At 40.4% G+C, this 20,467-nt stretch overlaps 1 protein-coding gene across 2 annotated transcripts in view; it reads right to left on the bottom strand.

Moving 5' to 3' along the window:
• Positions 1-1,075: 1,075 nt before the first annotated feature.
• Positions 1,076-20,467, bottom strand: part of trim62.1 (tripartite motif containing 62, tandem duplicate 1) — a 46,886-nt gene continuing 27,494 nt past the window's right edge. The window contains exons 3-7 of one of the 2 annotated variants that reach the window (XM_030420849.1): positions 14,096-14,191; positions 10,453-10,709; positions 9,358-9,420; positions 8,327-8,442; positions 1,076-4,862 (exon numbers count right to left, since the gene is read on the bottom strand). In XM_030420849.1, coding sequence (XP_030276709.1) covers positions 4,312-4,862; positions 8,327-8,442; positions 9,358-9,420; positions 10,453-10,709; positions 14,096-14,191 — 1,083 coding nt within the window. In that variant the 3' untranslated portion in view covers positions 1,076-4,311. The remainder of the gene's footprint in view (positions 4,863-8,326; positions 8,443-9,357; positions 9,421-10,452; positions 10,710-14,095; positions 14,192-20,467) is intronic. The other variant, XM_030420850.1, reaches the window with a different exon arrangement.

Raw genomic sequence — 20,467 nt, 5'->3', positions numbered from 1 at the left:
CTATTGAAAGCGGCGCTGAAGCCATGCAATGTCTTTTTTTTTCACTCATCATGTCACACACCTCGGCCTCAGCTTATAGCCAAAATAGGGAAGAGTAATAAAAGGAGCACACAGCCTCACACCTGCCGGCTGGATGGCTGAGCGGGGTCGAGAGTTTGGCACATCTTAACTGAAATGTCTGGCATGAAACTCTTACTCAACTGGAGCAGGTACTGACAGGCAGACAGAGGCCTCCTGCAAATCACTGAAGAACTTTCCGCCCCCAGATATGTTTCATTTTGACAGGTTCAAGTTGATACTCCAGCGTCAGCATTAAAGCAAATTGATACGTAGGTCCTCTACAGCAGCACCCCTCAACCTTTTTTTGTTTTACTTGTGAGACTTTAAAATGGAGCGAGTGAACCTGTGGATTCTTTTCAAAGGTTACATTTTTTATGAGCTGTGAGCACTTTTTACCTCCTTATATGGTTCTTAGCCTCACGAACACACTGATCTGACATTAAAAGGTGGGGTTGAAGCACTACTTTAGTGGAAACAAAGTTATTGTGATGTTTTTAGGATGCTGATGCTGGCATTTAGCTCATCAGGTTCAGCGGCCTCGCACTGGATTCTCACTTTTATAGGCCTGAAGAGGTTAAACCATCGAGCCTCTCAAAAGATATCAGAGAGGGCTGAAAACAGATAAAGGATTTTTTCCATCTTTCTTGAATTATGAATGATCCTGTGTCCCCTCCGACATTATTAACTCCCAGGTCGGAAACTAGGAATGGATCAATCTGATATGCCGGATCTGTATCTGCCCCATTACAGACCTCATTAAATGGACCGGGCAGCGGCCATGACATGACCTCATCCACATTAAATATAGCACAATTCAGTCAGGGCCAGTGCAGGTCTTTTAAGGACACGGCAATTTCTGGCTCTTGTTACCTACATCGCAGAGGGATGTGTAGATTTTAAATTTAATAAAAGCAGAGAACTAGTGTTTGACTCATGCATAGGATAGGAAAAAAGGACCCGCATTTATATTGATGCTCTGATCCTTTGTGCGAATGACATCCAAACCAGGACACAGTTAAAGACACAGATTTTAGCAGTAATTTATTGTACATTAAAACATTTCCCACAAACCTCCAGCAGCAAAAGCACACCAGAGGGTGTCCACACACGATGATGGTCGCACAGCTGCCATCATCAAAAGACACAATCATCATTATAATCATCATTTAAAAGTGTCATAGTTATCATTATCATCATAATAATTTTAACCATTAGCGTCATGACCACCACCACCACCACCACCACCACCACCACCACCGGTAACCCAACACCATGTCACGATAATCTCCTTCTTGATATTCAAACAGAGAGTGGTTACTGAAGCAGACCACACTGAAGTCTGCAACACAGCAAACTGCGGTCAAAGTGAAGCATCTGTTTTAACCTACAAACAAAAGCATCTGCTGGCTCAATTTATAGAGAGAAGCAAAATGACTAAATTCATTCCTGATTGTCTAAACTTTTCAGTAATTTTTATCTTCAAACATATTAATATAAATCTTGTTTCACTAAGCAGGTTTGCCGAGTCTATCCGAATACATTTGCTGAGTACATCCCAGAAAGCAGACGGGCGTAAAAATAACTTTTCATGGATTTTCTTCAGCAGCAGTTTTTTTCAGACAAACAGTTGCTTCTGGAAACAGGCCGCTGCAGATCTGCGATAAGTTAAAACAAAGACCAAGAATAACTTGCTGAAGCTCACAATTTGACCGTCGTATGCATACTGCAAATATACCGGAATCACATCCTACAAAAACAAGGGCACTGCCCCAATTTTCTTTTAAACAGACAACACACACAACACATATACAAATGCAAAGATGTACAGTGGCGGATGAGGGGTGAGGTGATTTTTTATTACACTTTTTGCTGATTTACCAAAGAAAAATCTGTTGAATTCTACCTCAAAGTATTTTGTAATAATCACTTTTGGCCACTGCGTGGGTATGATTTAAAGGCCAGATGGGCTTTATCAAGCACGACTAAAGCTGGATTTAAAATTACAGCTAAACCGAGCTGCGAAAACACACCCCTACACATTATCAACCACCCACCCACCCACAGACACGCACACACATCTCTCAGTATGCTGGACTTGGCTGAGCGACCGAAGCCTCTTAGAGCCGATTCTGCAGGACATGTGTGCAACTACTGATAAACAAGAGCGCTTGAGGCACGTGGGGCAAAGAAATAAACATGGGTGAGCCTCGGAGGAATTATCAGTGATTTTGCGATTATGTAACGCAGCAGCAGCCTTGGGAATAACAGTAGCACAGGGATTGTATATTAGGGAAGTCTATCCGTCCATCATTTTTCTAGATAATTCCCAAAACATACAGCTCAACTTCATTTACATTAATGACATGATTTAGAATAAAACGATCAGTTTGTCTCTGTTACACTTACGTTTCAGATTTTCACATTTGAGAAGTTTTTCTTTCACTCAAACGGCACGACTTAATATCCTCACCCCAGAGATCTAAAATACATATTTTTCCTCTCACCAGTACAGCTATTCATCCATCTAGATTTCAGAGTTTTGGAGATGTCTGCCTTCTCTGACTGTAATGGAACTAGATCGCACTCTGACTGTGGTGCTCAAAGCGCCCAAACAATACATTTATAAAACTCAACAGCAATTTCTCTTCCAAGAAATCATGACCCGGTTAGTCAAAAGAATCCACAGACCTTGCTTGTGACCACTTTCATGTCTGAACTATTTGCTTTTGACTATACTACACCCAACAACTGTATCGACGCACAGAAGAAATGTGAATCTACTCAAGGATGAGAGGCTCATGACATCATTAACTAACCACCAAGGTGAAGCAGCTTTTAGTGTTATGCTCAAGCTTCAAGAACACCTGAGGTCCACTCGAACGGTCAGCTGATGTAAATCAGGGCTTCAAACATAATCGTTTACAGTGGCTTTTCAATAAGTTAGATCTTTATAGTCCGCTATTATTTATTTCCTTACTAAACCTAGCCTTGTGCACCGAACTTGTACCCAACTGTGACCCTTGTACCAAGCTACATACTGCACCGTTGCACACCTATTTGCTTAGTTAGCTCGCCTTTTGTACCACAAGTCGAGTGCCATCTAGTTCTATTCTGTTCAAGCCGAGGCAGACATCTCTATAACATACATTTCCAAAACTCGCCTACTTGACTTAAACAAACTGGAGCAGATAAATGGCACCACAGTTACAAGGAAAAATATTCATTTTTGAATTGGGGAGAAGTGTCCCTTTTAAAAGAACGACTAGAAAAACATTGAAGTGGACAAAACAGTTATGATGTTTGCTCAAGGTTTGCAGTTTGGGGGTTTGGGGAAAAGAGCAGAACCTTAAACACGTCAGCACGATGAGGGATTTATTCCTTTTAACCCTTTATACTCAAACATGCAAGTTCTTACTCCACCAATAGCAGCACCTTTCTGGACAACCTCCACCTCCAGACTCTCCTACCACATGTGGGCAGGACTGTGCAGTCGATAAAAAATGGGCAGTTTTTTTCACTACTTTTTTGATTCATTTTGTTTGTTTTATGTGTCATGGTTCACTGGTGGACACAGAGCAATAACTACCCCCTGCTATGATAAAATACTTAACAGACATATGTGGATGTGACCCGCAGGGGATCATGGTCTCAAACAGGGTGGATTTCTGGCCTAACAAAAGCCAAAAAACAACTAAAAAGCAGCTGAATGCTGTCAATCACGTTTCCACAAACAAAGCTAAGCCAACTGTACAGCACAGAGAAGACAAGTGACCGGTCTTCAGTGTCCGCTTGACTGGACAGAGAGGGGACGTCAAGTCTGACAAGCCTGGAACTTGATGAGGAGATAGGTGCCCCCCTGGGAGTGTGCAAGGTGGGCCTGGGACAGTCACTTTGAGAGGGGGAAATCACTTCTCTTATCTTTTTACATCACTGCCACAGACCCAAGAGGAGCCCAGGGGGTCCTTCTGTCTCCATTTAGTGTCATCATTTCATGTAAAGTTGCGGAATGAGGCTCAAGTGCAGGCCATTATCGTATGGTTGTTTCAAGTCACATAAAACAGCGCAGGTTTTAAGAGCAACATCGAGCACAATTCTTTACTGAACAGAAAGAAATTAACATTTCAAATACCCTATTAAACATTTTTTAAAACTGATTTCTTGAACATCTTTTGAAACCTACACAAGCCCCGTGAATACAGCTATGATGAATTCATCTGTCAGGACAACTGTGACCATAGATGTGTGAAGCTATTAAAGGCGTACAGTGTTGATCCGCAGGGGCTGCACGTTCTTGCCGTTGGCGTGGCTCTGGCCCGGGCTGAAGTAGGGGAAGACCTTTGCAGGAAATTTCTCTCGGTAGGTGTAGAGCCAGGACATGTCGTCTGCATTGTAGAAGATGAGCAGGCCTTTGGGGTAGTCCAGGTACACCCCCACTTTCTCCAGCTTGCTCTTTACGTTGAGGCGGGTCCAAGGCTCGGTGCAGGCGCTGTACTGGTTCCCGTCGTGCATAACGATGCAGTAGAAGCCGCGGCTGGGCTGGATCTGGATGCTGCCCTTGCGGCTGACTGTTTCGTGGGCCACGCCGATCATCCACTGGGTCTTCTCCGACACCATCACCTCCCAGTAATGAACGCCCGACACGAAGCCCTCTGCCCCCAGAACAGAAACCTCCACATCAAAGCGGCGCGGGGAGTCCTGCAGGGGCTGCGGATGGAGATTTCCATAGGCTACTATGGTGCAGTCATCTGAGAGGATCAGTCGTTGGTGGGCTGTGATGGGGTCGAGGGTCAACGCTGCTGGCACTGAGGAGGACAAGAAAAGGGAGACAAAGGAGGAGACAGTTTTAGAACCTGGGATCAGCATTTATTTCACTGTTAGATTTAACACCGTGGAGAGAAACAAGCTGGTCATGGACATGAGTTTGTATGATAAAACAAAACAAACAGTTGACTGTGTTATAACTGATCTTGGACAAACAGAAAAGCAAGGACTGCAGTGTCATTCTCAGCGGCTCATTCTTCTTTATCATTGCAGGTGCTGTATGAACACTTTTATGCTGAGGCAGTAAGTAAATATGCCCCGGCTGCTCAGGCACTTAAGAAGAGAGGTGGGGTCAAGGTTATGAAATGATCGCTACCAGTGAAAAGATTTCATCACAGGCAGTGGATTGAAAATAAACGACTGTCTTGGAAAATATATACTGAAAACAGACAAGAAGGTCACAGAAAATGTGTTCTATGTCTCCAATGTACCAAGCAATATTTAGGCTCTGATGACGAAAGTAATTTGCGAAACCATACACTAAAGAATGCTCGGTTTATTGTATTTACAATGCACCACTAATTCAATTTATTCATTTCATTAGCTTAGTTTATGGCCTTAAAGGTGCATTATATAGTTTTGGGGAAGACATTTTTTTAATCAGGAGAGAAAGATCTATGTTGACTAATTGTTTTATGCCTAGACTAAATAAACAAACTTTTTTGTTTTCATGGATAAACTCAATAAACAACCTGACCTTAAAGCAAAACACAATCTCATACTGTTTTACCTTTCTAGCTTCACACTGTGTTCTGGGGACCCTATTGTCCTTAATATCTCTAATATCGTAAATATCAAAATTTTGAATTCCTTCTCCGAAACAACACAGTGCTCCTTTAAATGTTTTCATGCAGATTATGAGCAGGCTTTCTGTAGTGTGAGAATAGACAATATTCTAACAATAACTGCTCTAAAATCTGATAATTTTAGTGGTAATTTTTATGATAGAACATTTTTTCTCTTCCGGCTAAGACAGATATCTCAAAACCCGGACCAATTAAACCAGCTCCTCAAGGCTCAGATCCCTGATGACATACCACCAGAGTTACGAGATTTTTATTTCCTATTTCCTTTTTTTGTAACGTGGTTGAACTGTACCTTTAAGACCAACAACCTGGTGGAGATATTGCAGTCTATATATCACTACGGCAAGAGTTAGAAGAGGTGATCAACACATTGCCCTGCGGTAAAACATGACTGATGGCTTGGTATTATACGGCACGCCCTACTGCTGCTCCACTCTTATTTCAGGAAACTGAAACATGGAGTTGTGCAACGAGTGTGACTGTGAGTACACCATGATACATTTTTTATACTCTGTTTTCTACCTTCATGCATTAAACACAGTCTTCAAAGTCAAGTGCTCTCCAGAGTCTGATAGGATAGCTCCATTTGAGCAAATATCAGACCACGCAAAGAGGCAAAACAATACAGCAAAGAAGTAATTACAGAGATGGGAGGAGCGGCTCCAGCTCGCTCCACAGGCTCCAGGTTGGTAGGAGGCTGTTTGTGGTTTTAGGGAGGAGAATATGCACCCATGTGTGCTTATTAGAGAACCGTATCATCGTAACAATAAAGCCTTGTTTTCTTTCACATAAATGAGACGGAGGAAAGAGTGAAAAAAAGATTTTTTCTGGATCTTTTCTATTTATATCAGCCGGGATAAATGGAGGTGAAATGCCTGGCGCTAGGCCAGCAGACAGGACAACGACTTCTCCGCTCAATGACATCTCCAGTGTTTGTTACAATCAAGTCATTAAACTTTCATAACCAGAGTGCCTCTCTGTGTCAGAGAGAGAAACCAGTGAACACACACGCACACACGCACACACACACACACACACACACACGCACACACACACACGCGCACACACACACACACTGAGACACCATTTTTCCTTCTGAACACGAGAGCAGGGGAGGGGAAAAAAAGCGTCTGGTAGTTATTCCCGCTAACCCATCAGTGACAGCAAGGGATGAGAGATGATGGGAGGAATGTCTTTATATCGTCTCTGGCAACTGCTGGTGATGGATCGTAACCAATTGTTCCATTTGGCAGCCAGTCAAGGGAGGCCAAAGAAAAAAACGTGCGGCCTCCCCTCGGTGGCCAGCGGGCGGCAGTGGGAGAATTGATTGAGGGAGTAAGAAGTTCCTCAGCACATTATTTTAAATAATCTCCTGTGAGTGAGTGATGGCTGGAGGGAAGAGGGAGTCATGCTCCTCTTGGCACGGTGAAACACAGACTTGCATCTCACTGCCCTCGGGGCCCAACCAATGGTTTTCCTCCATGGAGGAAGAAAAAGCCCAAAGCATCCCGGAATCCTAATGCAAGGCTCGACTACTTTGTGCACTCCATGTTTAGAAGTCAAACAGTCAACAGCTGGAGGATAATTAGATACCAAGCGTGTTTTCAAAGGAACAGCTCTTTTGGACTCCTCACTGTCCGTTAAATCCAAGTACACAGATAGGTAGATGGTAAGCTTAGCTCAGCATAAAGACTGGAAACAGGGAAAAACAGCTTGTATGGCCCAGTCCAGATTTAACAGAATCAGCACCTCTAAAGCTTGCCCATTAACACATTCTATCTTGTTTATATCATATGTAAAAAAAGCTGAGTGTATATGACAATATGTTGGTATTATATGGGGTCACTGCACTCTGCTACGAAACAGACAACCACATAACTACTAGTAAAACCACACAAACACCACTTTAATACAGAAAGAGACTTACTAAAGATAGGTGATTTACTCCTTTCTCATTGCCAGAAAACAAGTTTGCCCTTCTGTTTTTTCCCAGTCTGTCATGTTCACATCATGCACATATCAGTTGGTTAATTTATTTTTGTAACATTGTTTTTGGTGCTGTTTTCTGGTTAAAACAAAAGAAAAATGGAAAGATAAGGGTCGATAGGGGCCACACAGGCAGTGGGTTACAATTAGTACAGTGTATAGTCATTTTTGTCCAGAATTGCACATATTGATCAGATTGTAGTCTGTTGTAGCACTGTTGTAGTAAGGAAAAGGTACATTTCTTTATACAGTTTATTTCGTTGACAGCTCAATCCAATCATCCTTTGATGGCCAAAAGGACTTTATAGGGGTATTTATTCTTGGCCATGAGATTGCCACTTTCCCAGTGACGACATGAGCCAGATATTAAAGGGTGTTATGGGGTTTTTAGCGAGGAGATAGGCTTTCAGACTAATGGTTTCCCTGTTTCCAGTCTTTATACGAAGCTTAACTGATCTGTGGAATTCTATTTAACAGACGGACATAAGAGTGGTATGAATCTTCTCACTTAACTCTGCAAAAAGAGCAGATGTGCATAATTGTTGAATCATTTCTATTACACTAGCTGTGTTTGACACTAAATAACACACAGTTGAGAACCAACCAGCAGATTTAAGTTACACACACCTCATTTTCCAGTCATCTTTACATACCTGGTGTGATATCCTGGAAGAGCAGCTTCCATATTGTATACTGCAAGGGCCCCATGTACTTGGATGTTGGGAAGTCTTCATATGTCAGATTGGTCTCATGTATCTTCCCTTTAATCCTGAGACAGAAAAGCAGATCAATAAGGGGCTGAAACCAATTTGCTTTTCCAAAACAATGTTGCGTGTTGTTTAACCCACAACGTTGAGGATTCAAGTACAAATTCTGGTTTGTGTCATAGAAATGTGGCATTATTGACATTTAACAATTTATAAACTGCCTCATGAATCTCTGGCAACAGAGATGAATGTATCAGAGGGAGGATAGAGGCAGAGGGGGCAGTTCAGCTTTAACACCATTACACTATGATTCAATATGAACCCCCACATGAATCACTCAGTGCACTCCTACATGTTGTCCAGGGAAGATACTGAGTGGGTTTCTCACATGAAAATAACTGAGCAGTATGTTAAAACTTCAAACACTTATACAGAAACATCAAGTTATTCAATGTGTAAGGATTAAAAAAAAAAAATAGTCAGTTAAATATTGGTATACATAAAAAATAAAACATATTTATCCAAAATATATATTCATATCCTGCAAGATATGTACCTATTATTGATGACTCGCCTTGGATGAGGACAGAAACATGAATTTAATTAAATAAAGGTGATGTAGGATCAACTAGCTAACCTATCCCATCATAAAAAAACACTTAACTGCTTGTGGTTTTATAATAGCTTATAAAAATATATAAGAGATAACTCTATTGTTGGAAGTTTAGGAACACAAACAAATTTTTCTACCAGTATTTAAATGTTGGCTTAACCAAATAAGTCGTAAAATGTTTGGTTAAATAAAGAAAAAAAAATGTAGCTGAACACCTGACGTGGATCAAAGAAATCTGACAAGTGAACTTGATTCAGAATCTGAATCAGAACTTAATATTTGACACCTTTTGATGTCTTATGTGACAGTTAACACAATTTGGTACTATAAAACAAAAGTACTGGTAGTTGATACAGAGCCCTACTTTGTCTCTTGGGACTGCTCAGCTGAGTAGATTGCATTGATCTTCCCCGCTTGTCCATCAAATCTATTTTATAAAAAAGATGACATAACATTTGATTGTGTCATTCTTGTTAGCTCTACATTCAACCTCATTACTCTGCTCCAAGATATTAAACTGTTCAATTAAACCGTCCTCAAGTACCCCTTACAGATTAAACACTGCAGCTGGTTTATTTCAGGCCTACAGCGCCATCTGTTCAGGGATTAGCCGACGCTGTTGCTCAAATCTGCACTTTGTCCAAAATTAAAGCAACCTTACATTTCGCATGGGGAGAAAAAACATCAGGAACGCTCCAAGCTTTTTTTAAAAATTATTATTATTTTAAAAAATTGAATGAATTACGGTTAAATTAAGCATTGCTATGGGACTTCAAGAGTTGATAAAAGGACTGCATTGGACTATGGAGATCTGAAACAGTAAATAAATAAAGGGCTCAAGAAAAAAAATACATACCATGCACCAAAAATAAATAAAACATTTTGACATTAGTTATCTTAAAAATGTGACATGTGTAAATATGTTTCTCCTTTAATTTGCTTTACTATTAATTTTCCTTTTTTCTTAATTTTCCTATTCATTAACTTTCTATTACATTGTTTTATTTTTTCATTTCTTAATGCATTTCTGCCTCATTATGTCAATAAGGGGGAAAGTAAATAAAAAGGTGCTTCAATATGAAGGTACATAATAAGAGAAGTAATATTAACATAAATAAATACATTAAAATATTCAACCCCTACATTCATCTTAAAAAGTATCCTTGGTGCATTTACTGGCATATAAACGCATTTATTGAGGAATCTGTCTATTTATTTTTTGATTTTGAGTCCTCTATATCGTCACTATAGTCCTTTAATAAAAAAAATGAAAAGAAAAGAATCCGGTTTTTGTTGACTCTTGAAGACCCATGTCAACACTTCTAATCTAATTGTGAAGTATTGTGAAAATATAAAAATAATAATAGATAATATAAAAATTGTGTTTGATATTGACTGTTTTATGCCTCCATATAAAAATACCAAGACAGTTCCAGTAAACACAGGGCAGGTGAAGCACCTCTCAGATGTGACAGCCACGCCCTCCAGGAAGTCGTGTCGTCCCGACTCGTTAAGGCGCTCCTGCAGGATCTGGATGCCCTCCTTGACGTCACGCAGCTGCTGGCTATAGCACTGAATCTTGTGCTCGATATCGGCCAGCTTGCGGGCTGTGTCCATCTCCAGCTCTTCCAGCATGCTCTTCTGACGCTCGCGCAGGAAGCGGTGGAGCCGCTCAAAGGCGTCGCCGATAGTCGCGCGCAGACTCTTGGCAGAGGACTGAAAGAAAGAGGAAAAAGACGGTTAAACCTCTGCCAGGCTATTTATAGCTGCAATTATGAGACTGTGAAATAGACTTTGTACTGTAGTTAGCTGCGTTTGTTAAGCGTTTCAGTCACAATAGTCTGACTCTTAATTAGACAAGGGTCAGTAATTCAACAGCTTACAAAGAGCCCTAAATCGTGTTAATATCACATTAACATTCATTTATTGATTTAGCTTATACACGTATTGACTTAAGTGGCTCTCTGAGAACAGTGTGTGTACAGCCGTCCATTGAGGCAAAGAAGCAGTTTTCAATGACTTAGTTAGGTGAAACAAAGCACATGGTAACAGAAATGACTCTTAAAAGATGACAGAGGAGGGCATCCCAAAGGACATCCTGTGTCTGAAGATGGCTGATTTTAAGACTGGTGGGCAGACAGTTTGCGAGGGACAGCACACTGGGAGCTGTAGAGTAAAGAAACTGGTTTGTAGCTGAAGAGAAAAAATGGGAAGCTGGACATCAAAGAGAATGAATCATCTGAGTCTGAGCAGTCTGAGTGTCTGAGACAGAACAAAAGGGTGTGATGTGGAAACTCTGTTAAAAAATTGCACACAGAGAGCAGGAGTCTTTCAGATTGAAGCTTCTGAGGAACAAAGACTGGGCTTCATTCAGACGTTTCGTTGAAAGTTCCCCCGTCTGCCCTTGACATTCATTTTTAAAGAGTAAAAGCTGACGTTGTGTTTGTACACAGATTCAAAATAAATCCAAGCGTCTCTTCATCAAAGAGCAGCTTCAGAACAAGAGAAAATTAATCACTACCGACTTGCATCGTAATTGATCCAAACAAGAACTTCAGATGAAACTTGTTTATTTTCTCTGTTGAGAATATCAGCCACTCCTCTGATCTTTTCAGGAGGAGCAGGATTCAGGAACTGTGTTCTAAGGTTTAATTACACAGCAGGCCCGTTCCTCTTGTTCTTTCAGGGAACACAGGGAAGGTATTCTTGCTCTGCCTGTGGGAACTTTTCAGATGACTATTTCAGGCAAGCGTGAGAGCTATGACATTAAATGAGCTGGATCGCAGCCCTCCTGCCTAGTTAAGAATTGAAAACTGATGGTACGGAGGAGGATGGGGAGGACTGCAGCAGCCCACCTATCAGTCTCTTAGTGACGTGTCTGTTGCCTTGGCCCAGCAGGATGTGATGGCACTAAGAGGGTGTCTGCAGCCCTTGGAGACAGGAGGCTGGCTACCTTTCAGGGAAGCATGTGATTATGAAGCGAATCCCCGGTGGGTATGTGAATAGGACACAATGCCTATCCTTCAGACAGAGACACACACAAGCCAAGGACTCAAATTGGAGTGCAAGGCAGGAACGTTCAGTTAAAATGAAAGCCAGGCTGCTGCAGGGATTCATCTCAATCTTCAAACAAGAACTGAGATGCAAGTCAGTCTAACATTTAAGGGGAAAACAACAGATTTTACACAACAAAGACGGTTTGCAGGTCTTGGGCAATACTACAGCATTTGTGAAAATAGTAATGTAAAGACTTTTCCTACATCATCATAATTAATGTAGTTCCAGGATTATTATTCCAACACACAAATCACCTTTTTGTAATATAAAAGCCTTCCACTTGGGAAAGAGACCTGAAAAATATGGAAGAAATTATTATCTATCACACGGTGAACCTGGTAAAAGGGTCTATCTTAACTCAAACCCTGATCTTTTCTTAAAACTAACCAAGTAAGTCTGTGTTCTGAACCTAAACAAACTGTGAGGGAAAACTGAAAATAAAAAAGAAACTGAAACTCATAAGTCATCTACATCTAAAACCTAAATGCTTCCTAAATGCTTCAGAGATCACTGAGGTCACAGTGTGGCTCTCTTCCAGGCAGTGCACTCTGTGCAAATAGATGTAGATCTAATGAGATCAGCTCATTTCCAATGAGCCGTGGGGGCGGCTGTAAGGCATACAATCTAGCAGTCAGAGTGAGTGGATGGACAGGCTGAAATTGACAGGGGCTGGGCTCTCTGGCAGCTGAGGGTCCTGCAGTGCAGAGCTCAGGAAGACAGAGGAGTACAGCAGGTACAAAAACAAGAGGAAGGGGAACACGCCACTGAAATGACAAATAATGCTGACGGCTGCGATACTGTCTCCAAGACCTTTTCTTGGTCAATAGCTTCAATGTCACACAGGAGAGAGAGGAGACGTGTATGTGTGTGTTTGTGTGTGTGTGTTTGTGTCTTGAGGGCTGACATATCGAGTGGATGCTCATGGTCCGCTGATTAAAACAAGGTGTCGAGACTAAACAGCCGCTCAATAAACCAATTTACCTGTCGGAATTTAACTGTCAATCTAAATCAGTTTGGAGGAAAAGACGGAAAATCAGTGACTGAAAGAGTGCACATGTTAAACAGACCTCTCCGTTATTTCCTGACGGTTTTTCTATAAGAACTTCATCTACTAGCTGAACATTACTGTCTCCATTTGATTGCTTAAGATGCAAACAAGGATGCTTCTCTCAATATCCACGGGATTCTGTTACGGCTGAATTCCCTTGACATTTGTTGGTGTATAATTAATTACTTGTTATATTAAAATGGGAATTCTGGCATTTATTTTGGTATTAATCAATTAACAGTTCTGTCTGTAAAATGTCAGAAAAGTACGATTAATGGTCTTCACACTTTCATTAAGTCGGGGATGTGATGTGATTTAAGTTGGTTTTTTTTGTCCAACCAACAAACCAAAACAAAAGAATTAGAGCTGAAACAATCGGTTGAATTTTTAAAGAAAAAATCTTATTGCTTCTCAAATGTGAACATTTGCTGATTTTAATGCATTTCATGACAGTTAAAGGAGTATCGTTTCCTTTCCAACTCTTGATCAGATAAAACAAGACATCCGAAAACATGATTTTCATTTTCTGACATACTATATATAAATGATTAATCTAGAAAATAATCAGTGGAGAAAATAAATGTTGATGGAGCCCAAACAAAATATTCAGTCTGATATCAAATACTACATAAATACAGCACATGTTCACAATTAAGAAGCTGAAACTTGAAATATATGTCAATCAATAATAAAAATAGATGTTGATGAATTCTGTTTACTTAATCAGCAAACTATTTCAGCTCAATTAATTATTTTAAGTCTTTAGAACACTTACTGATTGGTTTGTGCATATTGTCGTGAACCGAATGTTTTGGTACTAATACTCCACTTTAGGCTCTGGAACGGCCATTTATCCAGTATTTTCTAACATTTTTATCAACTACACAAATAAAGACAACAATTCTACAATGCTGCTGTATGCACCTGAATGATTTTTGCAGGTGCAGCTCTACAAATGAGGACTGTTCTGTTGAAAAATGTTGTAATGTTTCAGTACCTTGGTCTCAGTAAGTTGTCTTTGCAGGAGCTGCAGGGCCTCAGTGTGTCCCTTCTCACTGTCCTGCAGGGTGGCCAGCTGCTCCTTCATCTCCCTCTGCAACACAACAAAACAACACCAAACAACAGGTCAGTAATAAGTTATTGGAAGTCAATATAACAGTACAGCTGTTTAAAGGATTTTGTTAAATATTCTATAACACTTAAAAAAAACCTTCACTTCGTCTTTGCACAAATGAAGTCTCAATAACAGTCAGTTACTTAAAAATAAAGCAAATATATCTGGCAGGCAGATATTAATGCAACTCTAACTTCTATTATAATCATTTAAATTGTATTATTTGTATAACAGCTCTCTCTGCTCAGGAACGACAAGGCAGCAAAGATTTAGGCCTCAGCAACAAAACAAGCAAGGCAGATGGAGAGCGAGATATGAAAGAGATAAAATGAAATCTCTGGAGATGTTGGGGTGTGTATGTCAGAGAAAACTGGGTCTCATCTCTAGTCAGGCACATGCTGGCAGAACCTGCACCGCTCAGCCATCTCCAAGTCTCCCCAAGGCAGCAGAGAGGCTCTGCGGGAGCTGGCTGGGACCCTTGCTGTCACGAACGGCGGGGAGTTTTTATGTGGGTCCCCTGTGCCGACAACACTGGCGCACTCAGATTTAGCTTTTAGGACAGAAGTGGTTCAGCAGACGGCCTCCATTAGGTAGAGACTTGTTTATACAAATGTGCAAAGAACTGATGGTACAAGACTCAAGGTACAGCTCTGCACTTTGTTAATCAGCTCTCAGCTGATGTTTTCACGCTGAGTAAATACCAAAGAATCAGCAGGAGGAGAGTTCTCTCCCAAACTTTAATCTGTTGATGGGAAACATGTTGGCTCTTTTGAAAATAAAAACTTTTTGGGTAACATGACAGCCTTGCTGTCACTGGGGTATCCAATGTGTTATCAAACAAGGCTGAAGAAAAAGTAGTTTCTTGAAGCTTTACACCACGGTGTATGCGTTACATGCCAACATGGTCACAATGACAATGCTAAAATGCAGGTGTGTAGCAGGGTCACCATATTCACAGTCTTAGTTTAGCATTTTTAGCACGCTAACATTTGGTAATTTGCACAAAAGACAAAGTAGAGCCCAGGCAGAGGGGGATGTCATTAGTTCAGAAAATATTTGCTCATTAACCAAAATACAGGAAAAATTTGATGTTTGAATTTATAGTTGTTCCAGATGAACAGTGAAGACAAGAAGAATCTTTTATGAACTGAAGATGCTGGGAACAAACGGATGACGCAGACCACATGAAAAAACACTTGCTGGTATGCTCCCATTATGCTTATACATTGTTCTTTCATGTTTGTTGATTGGTTTTATGTCATACTTTGTGCTGAAAAACCAACCGTTCTTCAGTGATGAATAAAGTTGAAGATTATGTTATTCACTTTTGAGGGTTTTCCACAACACCACAGACAAAGTGGCCTGATTTATGAACCAAAAAACACGGTGGGTTGGACAGTTTGACAGAAGAAGCAATCTGAAGATGTCACTCTGGGCTCTGGGGCATTATAGTGAGCACTTACCACGATATTTTGACATGTTATTGACTAAATAGTGAAATTGATTAATTGTGAAAGTAGTTGGCAGATTAATCAATAATGAAATTGATAGCTACAGCCCTACGCATGCTGACACATTTTGGCAAACAAGCTTTCAATAGGGAAAGAGCTAGGTATCATCCCGAGGTAAGCAGGGGATGTACCAACTTCTGTTACTGCAATGAACAATAACATTCAGGAGAAATTGATAATCAAAAGGGTACAAAAATACAGTGCATCATGGATCTGATTATTAAAACCTGAAAGTCTTTGAGGTGGTTAAACAGCATTCTGGTAACTATCCAGAGAGGCTGGATTTCAGCTCATTAAAAAAAGCTTTGCCTTAACTCAATTTTATAAAGGATGAAACTGAGCATCGGGGGAATTATGCCAATGCATTCAATGCAGACAAACAAATCAGCCTCAAGTATAAACATACAAATCAACATCATCATCCACAACACAGCTTCAAATGGAACAGACACTGTGCATTGCAGAAAAGCCTCCTCCATAAAATGACAGGATATCTATGGCAGTAAAAATGGCATCATTTTATCTGCTCTGGGATTTTTATCAAAAGGAAAGAACCTGGCACAAGCCTCATTTATTTCAAACTCCTCCATTATGCCAACCCCTGCTGCTGATCTCTTTGCTCATGTAACCTGTGCATCACTTTGTCTGCGATCCACAAAGTGTCACCTCCCCTGAACACCAACCATGGCTAAAAATCCACCAAATGGAGCTGTCAGCTTAGCGGGGCAAAGAAAACAACCATCAGTCAGCTACTGGGCTGAAATAAATGCCACGGAAGAGCTCCACCGAAAGGAAAAATACATAATAATAAAACCATTTAGACTACCGGGGGGAAATTAAGGTTATGACACCTTACTATATATGATACTATAGAGTAAAAAATAAGCTGTGCATCAATCTGTGATGCATTAGAAAACCCTTGACCTCGATAAATAGCTGCTAAATTAAAAAGGAGCAGATGTGGGTTGTCAAAGATGAAGCATGTTTCTTGTCAGGGACAGAAACAGTGGAAAACAATGGTTGGTGCAGTGGGGGAGCGTGGCTCTACATGCTAATGATAGGAGTGCGGCAGGCTCAGCAGGCGCTCCGCCTCATCGCTACACCCTTGTCTGCGGCAGGTCAAAGGCCGTTCCCACACACTGAGATAGACCGACACTGACAGACTGGCAGAGAAAACATGCTCATCCGCTCTCCTGCTGCTGCCCATCTCCTCACTGACTGACTGGTCAGGGAAGGGCAACTTCAAATCTTCCTACTGTCACGCTAATGGACGGATGTATCAGAACAAACCCACATGCCTCTTAAAACTAGGGCTGAGAGTATTGATTATCTGTTGATTATTTTCCATATTAATTCCCAACCTGATGAGTGTTTTGGTCTATAAAGTGTCAGGTAATGGGGAAAAATGTCAATCAGTGATTCCCAAAGCCCACAATGACGTCCTTAAATGTCTTGTTTGGTCGACTAGATATTCAGTGTACTGTCCTAGAAGAGTAAAGACATAAGGCAAGACAAACATTCATATTTAAAGGAAATGTTTATACAAAAATGAAAATTCATTAAGATACAATTGGAAATCAACTGAAGTAGATGGGGACTTGTTTCAACGTAAGAAAAACAAAACAACAACATGTATTTATGTAATTTAGGTATTTACATTATATCTAGATTAGGTGTATATCGGGTCCAAAGTTGTCCTGAAAATGTTTTTTAGATAATTTTTTAAAGGTGAAAGCTTAATTGTAGTTGTTAGTGTTAGCCACAGCCAGAGTGAAGTGGGCATGAGCTCAACCATGCATCAAGGACGTAAATAGCATGCTTTTAAAATCAATTTTGGATCTCTGGGCTTCCGGCCACTTGGATTACACTTCTCAGTTGTGTGGAGCCATTTTATGTTTCTTTATTTTTTCAGTTGTTTTTTTAAATAAAAACAATTCCCCGCCTACTTTAGTTGGTTAGGAGAATGCTTCAACACTGTTTTGCTGTGAAGCTCCAGAAATGTTTCATAGACGATGAAAATTCAGCTGGGCGGGTACATAATTTTTGGTGGACTGGTCCTTTAAGAATCATGAACTATTTAGCTGGTGAATAATTTAATAGTAATTGCTGAGAAAACCTTAATTCATCTGCAGTGTTTCTTTTGATAAACAAGTTCTAGATTCATGTTGTCAAGGAGTTTTTGCATCATCGCCAAACTGGTATATCCACTCTGTTCCTGAACTGATACTAAATTAAACACAATAGAGAATGTGAAAAGTATTTAAGCTAGCAAATCCACATTTTAGAAAAAGCTAAATCAACTTAGCTAAAATCATCTTAAAGCCTCCTCCATAACGTGCAATTACATAATCCTCTTTAATCTTCCTGGAAGCAAAAAAAGGCCTTTGAGTATCCTACAGACGGAGATTTTCTGTGGTGACATTTCTACTAGCAGCAGCAGAAAAAGGCACAGCTGTAGTGTCTGTTACTACATCATAAGTGAGGAATGAGGATGTGATTCACTGGTATCTAGAGGAACAGTGTGCATGACGACAAACAAACAATTAATACGTGACAAAACGAAAAAAAAATGCAGGTCAATGAATGCTGGTATCAGCAGAGGCAAGGACGTTGTATGTGAGCATATGCAGTGTGTGGAGGCGTCTCTCTCTCCTGTCCGTTGCATCTGGCCAACACAAGTCTGACATGACATTTCCCCAGGACGTCTAGATGCAGGAAATGGGGGTCACGGCTGGGGGATTATAAATCTCAAATTCATTTCATCTGCTGTCACTCCCTTCTCCCTCTTCCTCTCCTGTCAGGTTAGCACCTCTGGTAGATATTTACAAGAAAATAAATTCATAAAATGATTAACTGCTTCTTCAAAAGTCTGTATGAGGCTGAAAACTACTTCCCTCATACTCATACTTTTCCTTTCAGATGCGATTTCGATTGCATTCAGCAGGATTTTGAAGAGCTTCAAACTGCCAGCAACGATGAAGAGGCGAACAAAACAGCATGCAGTGTCCCAGCATGAATAATAAAAAGCCTACAGGGTGGAGAACTTCCTCTCTCACACATAGGACTAGCTTCCAGTGATTTCATCCACATGCATCGATGACAAGAACTGCAACTCATCTCCTTACTGGAAGACATTCAGGGATACAAGGCCAATATTATACTTAGGCTTATAATTTCATCTGAGAACGCAAACCCCAGCAGAGCCCACAATAACTCAATGCACTGCAAGTGATTTTCACAAGGACGGGCAGTTTGGAACAACCTTCCTCGAGCTGAGGGTGTAATTCTGTCAGGTAGCAGACAGGGTGGGTAAAAAGGACGCCAGCCAATGACAGAGCAGTGTACACACTGCAGCCGTTACAGTCAGGCACTGAGTTTTATGGGCTCATACATGGACCAGGTCTGAAATATGTCATCCACACCCAGGAACAGAGTCAAAGGAGCAATAACAAGCTGGGAACTCAAGGTTATCAGCCTGTATATTACAAGTGAAGCATAACACATTCTGCACACACCTGCAACTTGACAATTTTTCCTCACCATTAAGTGACTAAAAGTCTCACATCCAGACCACATTATACATAAACTAGCTGTGGCGATGCAGTCTTAATTCATGCAAAGGCACTTAGTAACCATGGTAACTAGGGTCACCACAAGAGCGCAGATTTTCCCTTTCCCAGACAAAAAAGGGATAAAAAAATGAAGGTGTTTTGTACTTGTGTTGTCTCTCATGGTACCTACCCCTCCATCATATGATGGTAGTAAATGCCTGTTTCTACCAGTTTATCACTGCACTATATTATATATAGATTATCATTGTATGTCTTTGTAAAGCTCCTTGTAAGACCATAGAGCAAGCCCCCAGGCAGAGTATTAGTCACCTGATGCACTTGGGCCAAAAAGACTTTTAAAAATGGTGGGTACTTTCTTTTGAGAATCACAACTTCCCTGAAATGACTTTTTTCACTATCAAGATTTGAGCCATTCAGTCTGCTAACTTATGGAAAGTCTATAGAAGCCACAAGATTAAATCATTTTAATCCCATTCAAGTTAGCTGGACGCTAAACCGGAATTAAGATGGCTCAGTTGGCAGAAGTCTCTAGTACTGTACGGTTATCATAGAACATTTGCTTAAACATGGTATTAATTCTACTGTATTAGTATTATAACAAGTATATATACATTTCAAGTTTTTATCAAGTTTCATCCCTATCAGGATATAATATTTTGAGGAATCAAAAACCCTTCCGTTTTCATTCCTTTTAGGATCATTCTAACAATTATGTCACACCAGATAACGTGATATTTTCTGAGATGGACTACATTGATGATAGAGATGAGACCAACATAACTGTCCAATTAGTTAGCTACATGTTAGTCCATAGACCAAATCACTGTGAAACTGCAATAACAGTAACGGTCACTTCCGGGATACATAACATGCAGGTGATTGTGGAGATACACTACCAGTCAAAACTTTGAACACATCTTCTCATTTAATGTTTTTTCTTTATTTTCATGACTATTTACATTGTAGATTCTCACTGAAAGCATCAAAACTATGAATGAACACATATGGAATTATGTAGTAAACAAAAAAGTGTGAAATAACTCAAAACATGTTTGATATTTTAGATTCTTCAAATAGCCACCCATTGCTTTGATTACTGCTTTGCAGTCTCGATTGGGTTTAGGTCAGGTGACTGTGGAGGCCAGGTCATCTGGGGCAGCACTCTATCAAAC

The sequence above is a fragment of the Sparus aurata genome, chromosome 6 (assembly GCF_900880675.1).
Source record: "Sparus aurata chromosome 6, fSpaAur1.1, whole genome shotgun sequence".
Classification (NCBI taxonomy): domain Eukaryota; kingdom Metazoa; phylum Chordata; class Actinopteri; order Spariformes; family Sparidae; genus Sparus; species Sparus aurata.
Note: the sequence above shows the minus strand (reverse complement) of the source record. Positions and strands in the feature narration are given on the sequence as shown.